The sequence below is a fragment of the Nicotiana tabacum genome, chromosome 4 (genome assembly GCF_000715075.1).
Source record: "Nicotiana tabacum cultivar K326 chromosome 4, ASM71507v2, whole genome shotgun sequence".
In the NCBI taxonomy this organism is placed as follows: Eukaryota; Viridiplantae; Streptophyta; class Magnoliopsida; order Solanales; family Solanaceae; genus Nicotiana; species Nicotiana tabacum.
The window spans coordinates 96678771-96690658 of record NC_134083.1 but is presented as its reverse complement, the minus strand read 5'-3'; the positions used below and the strand labels follow the sequence as shown (position 1 = coordinate 96690658).

The 11888-nt window shown below is 38.1% G+C and overlaps 1 protein-coding gene across 1 annotated transcript; it reads right to left on the bottom strand.

Moving 5' to 3' along the window:
* Nucleotides 1-2803: 2803 nt before the first annotated feature.
* On the bottom strand, nt 2804-5517 carry LOC142180050 (uncharacterized). Its single transcript, XM_075250969.1, has 3 exons — nt 5215-5517; nt 3538-3595; nt 2804-2844 (listed from the first exon to the last, which is right to left on the bottom strand). The coding sequence occupies exons 1-3, from the start codon at nt 5515-5517 to the stop codon at nt 2804-2806; spliced, it is 402 nt and encodes a 133-aa protein (XP_075107070.1).
* Between the last annotated feature and the right edge of the window lie 6371 nt (nt 5518-11888).

Below are 11888 nucleotides of genomic sequence, written 5' to 3'. Positions count from 1 at the left end.
AGAGGTCAAAGAAGATGGAAGTTTGGGAAGATAGATGTGTGAGCCTGACTGCATTCAACAGGTTCCGAGAGTGGTGGCCTCAGAGATCGCTCACACTTGAGCATCAGTTTCTTTTGAAAGACTTGGATAGGTACAATCCAAATGTGGCAAAACAGTTTCGAGAGAGAAAAAGGTGGAAATGGTTCACGCAATGCGTAGTGGATTCCAAGGAGCACTTAGTCCGGGAGTTCTACGCCAATGTGGCGCATATAAAGAAGGGGACTAAGGTGACTAAGGTGGGGAACTTGAAAGTACGATTTGAGTAGAGCACCCTGAACACTTATTTGGGGATCGAGGATATGGAGCCGGTGCAGTATTTAAAGAAGTTCGCAATGGGTGATGCAGCTCGCCCTTGGCTAGTCTCCATGACTACCACCACCATGGATCACAGCAGGGGTTACCATTCAGTGAAACACCCTCAACTTTGAAGCAAAAGGGTGGCAAACATTTGTGTGGAGTTGCATAGACCCAAGCCGGAATGAAAACAATCTCCCAGTCCCTCGGGAAGTCCTAGTTGCTTCTATCATGGCCGGGTACCCAATCAATGTGGGTACCATCATGTCGGCCAACATGTCTCTTATTGTCAAGCAGGGTGAAAACTCCTATCCATATCCCAACACTATCACAAAGTATCTCACGGATACGGGGGTGGAGCCCAAGAGCTTTGATACGAAGGTTAGGGCTAAGCAGCCATTCTCCTGGTACTCTCTGAAGGACCCAAGTAACCCGAAGAACAAGGGTAAGTCGACTACTACCGTATGCCAGTTTGATAAGCCGTCGGTGGTAGTTGCAGATTCAGCTGCCATGCCTTCCTCAGCAGTCGGGACTTCCACCGATACAACTGCCATACCTCCACCTCCTTCTTCAGGGCCATCAGTATCAGTGCCTTCCTCCTCTACTTATCCACTCTCTGCGTTGCGAGTCTCCCAAACATTGGCGAGTCTCAACAACTTGATGCAGGCAGCTACTGCAAAGCTGTCTGACCTATCTAGTGTTGTTGCAGCTCAGACTTCTACCCCAGCACCCAAGATTCCTTTGTCAGTGGAGGAAACTTTGAAGATAATATTGGAGAATCAGAAGACCATCATGGACACCTTGGTGGCACATGGGGGAGAAATTAAGGAGCTTGGGAAGCAGGTGAAGAAAATGAGGAAATCTCAGGCTTCGAGGAAATCAGTGGACAAATTGAGACGAGAGGTGACCAAGATAGAAGCCGCTGGAGATCTTCCATTTGACTTACTAATGGAGACAAATCCATCAGTACCAGTAGACCCAGCAGCACCATCAGCACCAGTGGCACCAGCTGGCTAGTCTGAGAAGCCAGACCTTGATGTCCACACAGCTGAGGCTGTGCTACAGATGTTCACCAACCCAACTACTCCCGGAGCAGAGGATGATGAGATTCAGTTGGAGGAGCCTGAGGGAGGTGAAGCTGCTATGGACATTGAGACCACATAGCGAGTCCTCTCTACTCGTTCCCTTCCTTGTTTTTATTTTGTTAAGAATTGAGGACAATGCTTATTTTTATTCAGGGGGGCGGAGTTTATTTTGATTTGACATTTGACATTGCCATGTAATAACTGATAATATTCTCTTTTTATTTTTACTTTCATTATGTACATATTCTTCACTCTCTATTGATGTATATATTCTCTTTCCCTTTCTCAGTTTGTATATTCATTTATGCTTTCAACTGTTTACTTCATAGCTTCTTTATTTTATTTTTTTAGTAGTCAATGTTTAGTCTAATAGCTTCTTATTTACTTTAATAGCTTCTTCTTAATTTAGTAGTTTCTTTTCATGTCTATGTGATCAATAAGCCTTTGGTTTTCTTAATGTCACGGTTCTTTCGAAAGGTGATCTTTGTGTGAACCGGGTGACTCTTCGCAACGATGGATGGCGTGATAACCTTCTTAAGGGATTGGGTCCGTTTTTGATGTTTAGGTAACAACAGTAGTAATAATAAATAAGAGGACCTAATTGAGTTGAACTAGAAGAGTCAAGCATGCTTTACTTGGTACCAACACACTTAACTACATGCTTATGATTAAAAATAAGTTCTTGGAAAGAAATAGCTCTAGTTAGTGACATTTTGACTCTTGTGTTTACTTAAGCAATCATCAAGTGGTTTAATTGAACCATTAGTGATTTTCAATCTCGAATATAGTTGTTGTGGGCCCTCGACTCTATCCTCTTGAACAATCTAGTTGTGTTAGAGGTGAGATGTTTTGTTGCAAGTCCAACTACTCGTGCGAATGGTCTAGAACTTGCCCCTAATGTGTTTCTAGGCGAAATTCTAAGTTTTTCTTGGCTTGAGAAATGATTGTAGGCTCTCCTTGACCCGTTTTGAAATTTTCCATGACCCACCAATGTTTTTATCCCTAGTCAACCCTTTTGAGCCTAAAACCTTTCTCATTTGATAACCATGTTATAAGCCTTTATCCGTTTTGTAGTGATCCTCTCTTGGCACCCGAGCTTTCCTTAACACTCTTGAGAAACAATTGGCTAAGCATGGAGAAAACAAAGAAGGAGAAAATGAAAGAAAGGCAAAAAGGAAAGGCAAGGTACAAAAAGAGAATATCATGTTATGAGAAATTTGAAAGTGGTATCAAGGTACAAAAAGAGAAAAGAAATGAAGAAAAGGAAAGGCAAAGAAAACGAAAGAAATATGCAAAATGAAAGTGAATAAGTTGAAGATTTGAAGGGATTCAAAGAAAAGCAAAAATGCAAAGCATGGAGAAAACAAAGAAGGAGAAAACGAATATCATGACCAAGAGAGAGTGATGTTATGTCTCTCTATTTCCCCTAAGGAAAAAGAAAATGACTCAAAGAGTCGGCAAAGCATGAGCCAAAAAGAGAAAATGAAGTGCTTAAGGAAAGATGAACTTGTTCTATTCCAACATTTCCTACCTTAGTCCAAAAGCCTTCATTACATTTCAAAAAAGCCCTACGTGATTTCATGCCGAGTGAACTTACATTAGTGGTGATTGACATGAGGGGCGAGCATATGGTACTTAAAGCTGTAATTGTGACATTCTTTTGAGAGAGATGAGCGAACTTTTCACAAATCCTTGAAGTGAGTGCTACATTCTTAAGTGAGATATTCTAACGGAGAGTAGAGGAGGAGTAGTTTGGGATCCACAATGACCTACATGAAAGAGCGAACTTCTTTGATGAGTATAGTCAACTCTTGATGCTCTAGTGTCACATTAGCACTATTTGTGCTTAAAACATCAAATCATTGCCTTGTTGATAATTCATAAGTATTGTGGGTAATTATTGGTCCCAATTGATGTGCGTTTGATTCACCTTAGATTAGCTGGAATAGTTCTTATCTTGTGGAGGTAGGAATTACCTTATTTGCTTGAGGACAAGCAAAAGCTTAAGTTTGGGGGAGTTGATAAGTGAGAATTTTGACTACTTATTAGTGCCTTTTAGCTTTCGTTTTAGTCGAAAAGTGACTAATTGTATTCCCGAAAACTGATAAAATATACTTACCTGCAGGAGTATTAGAAAATGAGCCACTACAATGAAATCCAACTGAAGGAGGAATGATCTGAACAAGGACAGAAATCAGGCACAAAAGCTCAAGTGCGGACCGCAGATTTCTATCTGCGGCCGCAGAATATGAAGGAAAATCATTAGAGCCCCAATGCAAAGTGCGGACCGCACAATTATTGTGCGGCTGTAGAAGCTAAGTAAGAGCCAAAGTTCAGAGAGTTTCATTTCAAGCTCAAGAATAAATGCGGACCGCACAATAATTGTGCGGCCGCAGAAACAGCTATGCGAGCGCACTCAGGAAATGTGCGGTCCGCAGAAGAGCCTAGTGTGGTCGCACCCAGAATTGTGCGGACCGCAGAACATGAGAGATGCGGCCGCAATCCAGAATTGTGCGGCCGCATAATCAACTCCTGTCAAGATCTGAAGAGAAGTGCGGACCACACATATAATTGTGCGGCCGCAGAACCTTCAAAAGGGCAATTTTGTCCGAAAATTCCAGCTTTGTATAAATAGACTACTTTCACGAAATTAGATGAAGTTTTGAATATTGAAAGTCCTGTAGCCGTTTTTACTTGCCTCTTTAGGCAACTTTAGCTTACTTTGATGATTTAATATTGGATTTTTATCTTTTAATCTTGTAATATGAGTTTTATCATCTTCTTTTCTTTATGTTCTTCTATACCCATTATGAGTAGCTAGATTTTTAGCTAGGGTTGTGACACAACCCTAGTATGTGAATCTAATGGGTGTTTTATTTATGGCTTGTTTATGGTTGGGTGTTTATCATTTAGCCTTGTTCTTGCCTTTAATTGTAGAATTAATGGTTGCAAACATTAGTTCATGCCTATTTGACTTGGTCTCTACTTGAGAAAGATAGACTTAGTCTAGGAAAACTTGGCTAACAAAAATTTGGGATAAAATCAAGAGATTGATAGTCCTAATTAAAGGGTTGAACCTAGAGATAGTAAAACCCGACTGGAGTATTTTATCAACTGTTTTGTTCAATACCCATTTGGACTTAAGAAAGCAAGATTGGGCAAAATTACTTTTTTACCGAGAGGTATTGAGTGGGTATTTGAGTGTTGATTACTATAATACACCCCGACCAACAAAACAAGTTATATATTTGAAAACCATCCAAAAACAATATTCTCTAGTTTTATATCTTTAGAATTGTAATACTTAACATAATTTTAGAAGTAAAAATAAAACCCTATTTGTGAAAGTTCAACCAAGATACTTCACGTGCTTTATCCAAATATATACCACTAATCCCATCTAAGCTCCCTGTAGATTCGATCCCGACTCCTTGTTGGGTATTATTATTGTAATCGACCGTTTCACAATCCCGAATAGAGGTGTGACTTGGACGAGATCAACCTTCAGATATGTTAACCAAATGGGGTAGGGAGTGATAATCTTCCCTATACTACAGAAAGGTAAATCAAGGTACATCAAAATTGTATTGTCTAAGAAGACTTCGATCCAATGTAAAGTCGTTCTTCTTTTGTTTCATCCTGAATGAAGGAAATTGGAGCTTATCCATATCAACCTCCCCTCTAGCCTCCCTTGGGAGGTGTTGAAAGGTTGTATACAGGTTATGGCGCTACAATTCAGACCCTAGTTAAATAAGTTGTCCGCCACTTTGTTGCCTTCCCTGTAGCAGTGCTTTACCTTTGTCTCCTCAAATAGCTCTATCTTGCTTCTAATGTCTTGCACCTCATTTTGTAAACTCAAGGGAATACTAGTTGTGTTTGTTAACCATTGGACCAACATCAGAGAATCACTTTCTATTTCAAGTTTCTTTACGTTTTGATCAATGCACCATTCAATTACAGCTTTTAATGCAAGAGTTTCTGCAGTGTTCTTAGTCACTATACCCAGGGGCATTGCATAGGCAATAATCATCTCCCCTTTTTCATTCCTGACAATGCCACCACCACCACTAGGACCTGGATTACCTTTTGGAGCAGCCATCAGAGTTCAACTTCATCCAACCATTAGAGGGAGGATTCCATTTTATAGCAATGTAGCTGAACACATGTCCAGCCTTGTCAACAAGCTCAAAGAAATGATTCCATCTCATAAAAGAGGGAATTCTAGAGAATTGCTTATCTACGATTATGTTGATCTGTTGAGAGATGCTCAAGATGATTCTGTTACAAGACATTCTCCCCCTTCAAATCTACTAGTACACTATGCTTTCCAAATTTTCCAAATAATAATACCTGGAAGGATTTGGAATCATTTTATGAAGAGGATTTTGATATTTTTCTAACCACCATGTGATGACTATTTGTCTGATGTTCCTCTGTTCCCTCCTAATTCCTAAAATCTGATTAAAGAACTTCCAGACATCTTGTGCTATTCTGCCATGAATAAACAAATGCTCCTCATCCTCCTGACTTAAATTGATACAGGAAGAACACTTCGAGGGAAATTGAACTCCAAATCTACCCATATTGGCATCTACAGATATTTTATGCTTGATAATCTCCATAAGAAAAAGGATACTTTAAAAGGTCTCTTCATGTGCCACATCATCTTGTTTATCAAATAAGTACCATTCTTTTCTCTTAGATTGTTCCATACAGAGTTACAATTGAATCTCCCATCTATTGAAATAGTCCATATTGGCTGATCGTTTAGAGTGGAAGAGCCAATGTTAACTTCCATGATTTGATGAACAATATGTAAAGGGAGTTGTTAACTGAGCTTTGAAATATTCCACTCTCCATTTTCAATATATGTAGAAACATGAATTTTGATAGATCTTGATACTTCTCCAAACTGAGCCAGAGCTCCAAAGCCAGACCAGTTATCCCACAAAAAGTTGGAATTATCCATTTTGTAGCCACTGAATGAGTTTTTTGAGAATATTTAGCTCTCGTAAAATCAGTCCATAATGACTCCTTGGTCCTAAACATCCACCACAGTTTTGCTCCAAAAGTATTTGAGATATCCTGGAGCCTTCTAATCCCAATAACACCCTCATTAGTAGGCAGACAAAGATTCTTCCAAGATGTCTAGTGATGCTTCTGATTTCCTTCTCTGCTCCCCCAAAAGAAATTAGCGAATACCTTCTCAATTTGAGTTAGAACTCTCTTGGGTGGTTGGCATATTGATAGAAGGTGTAGAGGAATTGCAGTTAAAATATGACTAATAAGCACTTTCTTTCCACCTGATGATAACAAATTACTATGCCAAGATCCCACTCGTTGAATAATTTTAGTAGCCATCTCTGTGAAGAATTAGACTTTTTTCCTACCGTAGAACAATGGGCATCCCGAGTAAGTAATTGGGAATTCCTTCTCTTGAAACTCTAGTATCCTTGCTACTATGTTCTTTCTTCTTTGCGAGATATACTTGTCCATTAAGAAACAACTTTTTCCTTTATTTATGAGTTAACCAGAGTTCTTCTCATATCTCGTCAGAGTCTCTTGAATCAGTTGTAATATCGCTATTTTCCCTGAGCAAAAAATAATAACATTGTCAGCATAGATGATTGATCCTCGGTCTATTTGATTGCATGCTGAAGCTAATGAACCTTGGATTATCATAGAGATTATTTAACATTCTAGAAAGTACTTCAACAACAATTATGAATAAAGAAGGTGATATAGGGTCTCCCTGTTTGACTCCTCTGTGGGATTTGAAGAATCCATGTCTCCTGCCATTAAAGATAATAGAATACCAGTTATTAGATAGGAGATTCCAAAATGATATGGATCAATTTCTCATCGAAGCCCATTTTCCTCATAATAGAGCCCAAAAAATGCCAAGATAGCCTGTCATAAGCTTTGTTCATATCAAGTTTGACTATGACATTGCCTCATTTAGTAGGTTTTCTTATTTTGTGAATAATTTTCTGAGCCAGCAAAATATTTTCCCCAATATCTCTTCCTTTTATGAAGCCACTTTGATTGTGTGAGATAATCTTAGGAAGCAGCCTAGACAATCTATCATTCATCACCTTTGAAACCATCTTCTGAGTGACATTACTGAGACTAATAGGTCTGAAATTCGAGAATGCTTGAGGATAATCTGTTTTAGGTATGAGAACCAGACAAGTACTGGTAAAAAATCTAGGCATTTGATCCCCATTAAACACTGCTATAACTAGTTTTACCATATCCTCTCCAATAATACTCCAAGTTCGCTGGAAGAATAAACTGTTAAAATCATCAGGGCCAGCAACACTATTGGAATTTATATAAAAAATGGCATCTCTAACCTCTTCATGAGTTGGCTCTGCTATAAGCATAATATTATCTTCTTCACTAATCAATGTAGGGATGCAACTCATAATACTCAAATCAATATTCAGGTTGTCACCTGTAAATAGGTCTTGATAGAAATTAATAGCAGTAGAAGTAATTTCATCTCTCCCCTCTGAGCCACCGACCATCCACATTAATTCTATGAATGTTTAGCAACTTCCTTTTGCCTCTGACAACAGTATGGAAATACTTAGTATTTTCATCACCCTCTAGTTGCCATTTGAGAATAGCCTTTTATTTCCAGAAAGACTCAATCAATTTATGATGAACAATCAATTCAACTTTAGCTTTGTTGAGATTCATTCTATCATCATTGTGTAAATAAATTCTGTAAGCCTCCTCACATTGGTTAATATTTTTTTTCAAGATGTTGTGTCTTGACAAAAATATCACCAACTTTGTTTTTAGACCAATCACTTACAGCTTTGCTTTTTTTTTTTTAAATTCTATTGAACCACCCAGAAGATATTGCCAGACATCTCTGTTTCCTAATTTTGACGAACAATATCAATAAAGTCATCTTGATCCGCCCAAAAATTCAAAAACTTGAAGTACTTGATGTAGTTATCTATATCATTCTCTGCAGTCATCAATAATGGCAGTGATCAGATTTGATTCTTGTTAGGTGTTGAATAGTAGTTTTAGAAAAACATGCATCCCATTCATCGTTTGAAACCAACCTATCTAATCTTTTTCAAATAATATCTCTCTCTTTTCTTTCATTACACCAGGTGAAAGCTTGCCCAGTATAGCCTATATCCACTAAATCACAATCCTACAAACATTTAAAAAAAGGAAGACTTTTGGATAATTTGTGAGGGATGCCACCCAACTTTTCATCGATGCTCAGAATATTGTTAAAATCTCCTATAACAGCCCAGGGATTAGAGATGGTTGAGGGCAAAAGTCTCATATATTCCCATAAATCTTCCCTTCCCGCTGCTTTGGATTTTTCATATACAACCAAGATAAATATATCCTTACCAGGATTACTAGGAGTAATTTTGCACGTAACCAACTTTTCATGATTTGCAAAGACATTGCAGTTCAATTCAGATCTCCAGAAGACCCAAATCTTATTACTACTATTTGTAAAACTACCATGCATACCCATCATATTTTTGTAGAAATTAATGTAGTATCCTGCATAAAAGGTTCCTGTACAGCCACAAAAGATACTTTATGGTATTTGATCAAGTACACTAGCCTTTCACTAGATGCCTGGGATTTCATTCCCCTAATATTCCAATTAAGAAGCTTAATCATTGATAGAAATATTAGGGGTTGTTTGTAATGTTTTATTTTGATTCCTAGTAATATGAGATTCTCTGTTCTTTCCATTTCCCTTCTTCTTTGTTGCTTTCCTTGGTGACAACCTATTTTTCTTACAAGCTTTGTCAATAGACTTCTGGGGTCCCTTGGCTTTTGTGTTTGATTTTTTCCACAAACAGCCTGTGTCAATAACTCTGTTTCCTCATCAGTAGTATCTTCTTCAATAGAATCATCTGCCGATTCCTCCTCGTCAGTGGTGGTATTGTCTGTCCATTCATCAGGAGGTTCTTTCTCACTCGAAGTGGTGTTTTATTTTTTAGGTTCTTTGAATGACCCTTCTCCATCATTCGTATGTCTCTGATGTTCCTCCTCATTTCTTAAAGCTTCAAACTTGTTACCATAGATAATATTTTCCTTTGCTACCTGAGTATGTTTCCTTGAACTTGAGTTCTTATGCGGCTTTGTCTTCTATAGTTCCTCTTCCTCATGTCTTTTTTTGGATCTTGGAATAGAACTACTTGAAGAGCTTTCGGATTTTCTATTGGCATGTTCACTCTTCCTCCAGTTATCAAGTTCTTTTGCGCATCTTGGTTATGAACTGTTGGTTGTGTATTACTGCTAGATGCGAGCTTTGATTTGTCATGATTCTCTACTGTAGTTATCCCCTGCTTTGAATTGGATTCTGTATTTTATTCAATAGGTGTGATATCCATATTAGGATGTGGTTTATCAATACCAAATATGGCACCAGTTGGCTTGTATGCATTCTTTGGCGATTCACTTCTTCCTCTTTTATGAATATTATTGATTCCTTCATTATTTTGTATGCTCTGCCCCTTTGAACCTGTTGAGTATCACCAACTTATTTCACTTTAGAGTGTTCTGCTCCTTTTCTTTATTATCCTTGGGCTTCTGTCGTGCTTCGTCCATTTGATCCTTTGTTTCATTATTTTCCTTTTCTAATCTTCTACATTGATTAACTGAGTGCCCAAAAAGTTTACCGTGAGTACAATACTTCGGCACCCTTTCATATTCAAACTTCTGCTCATGACCTTGTAGAGTATTAGTAGCATTTCCTTGACCAACAAAGACATGGTTCAGCCTTGGTTTAGTCAGATCAATTTTGCACTCGCACTTTTGCCATACTAGATCTAGTCCTTCCCTTAGTAGCAACATCAATTGCCAGCGGGGTTCCAATGGGCCTCAAAATTTGTTTTACATAGTGTCAAGTGTGTAAATGGAAAGGAAGTTTTGGCAAAAGAACCCATACCGTAGTTATTGGAATGTCCTCTTCAGGTGTGAAATCATGGGTCCATCTGCTTAGCCACATTGGTTGACCCTCAATCTCGATGACATGCTTGAAGTAAACCGTTTTGAAGTCTTTTTCATTATAAATATCGATGAAAACTTTTTTGTTGTCATAAACCCTGATTTTAATTGAACCCTTCATTGTGATGCTTTCTTTGACAATAGCTCGAATTGTTTCAACTTGAGGTCGGATCTTCAAGAATCTCCCATTAATGGTGTATTTGCATTCATAAGCCATTATGCCATAGTAATCTTCAGCATCAAAAATGACCGATGGCATCCCGTTATGGGTGGTGATTTCAGCCTTTACAGATTGTCGCTGGCGGACGGAGCAAGGATGCGATCCAGCCACAACAGTAAGGTAATTGGTTTTGGGTGGAATTAACTCACTGGGTGGTGTCGCCATACTTAAAGGATCAGGTGGCTGGCCTGGACGCGCCAGCGCGAGCCCGGGCATCCTCTCCATGAGGCTGCACGTGAGGTTCCAGTCGATGTGATTTGGGAGAGTAGAGTTACCATTAGAGATAGAGAGAGAAAGTTAATATTGCATTAAAAATAGGGGTATAATCATTTTAACAAATATGTGGACAAACGTGCCGTTAAGGTATAGCGCATTCAACACATGCGTTATATATAAATTGGTCATCAGTTGGTTTTTTCACCTATTTTTGTGCTTTGAGTCCAAAAAAATAATATTTTGGTTCTGGACTCTTACGTTGTAGTCACGAGGCCATTATTAATTTATTATTATTACTTTTACTTTGATTCCAATAATGACAAGATTTTCACAAGAAATTATCTTCCTCTTATGGTTTCAAGGCTCGTTTGATCTCTATTTTCTCCTCATGCACACATTCAAGTATAATCTTATCTATGTCAGTTCATCCGTCACATCAAACACTGAATTGACTACCTTGTCCTTTATCTACATTTTTGTGTAACTCATTCAAGTATGACCTTATCTATGTCATTTCATCCTTCACATCAAATATTGAATAGACTATTCTGTCATTTTTCTACATTTTGTGTAACTCCAAACAAAAAACATAGCGCCAATGAAAGTGTAATGATCAAGCCAGTCATTTTAAGTTTTAGAATCATATTCTCTTATTGAGATTTCTCAAAGGTTCATTTAGTAATTTGTGACTTACTCGTATAGGTGGTTTGGGTCCCGAAGGGTTCGAGAGCATTTTGAAACACTTGATTTGGATCTTGAAGCCTTAAAGTTTATAGAGTTTTCCAAGGTAAACAATTTGTGTTACTATGCTTAGAATCATGATTTCAAGCTTCTAAAAGTTCGTATGATAATTTTGGACTTGTACATATATCCGGATTAGGACCCGAGGGGTTTGGGTGTATTTCCCCACCATTGCATGAAAATTAAAACTTTAAAAATTCTTTAGTTGATTTGAGTTGTCGATATGATAATAGTGTTTTGCTATGTGTTTTGAGCCTTTGGTTAAGTCTATATTTGTGGACTTGTTGGGA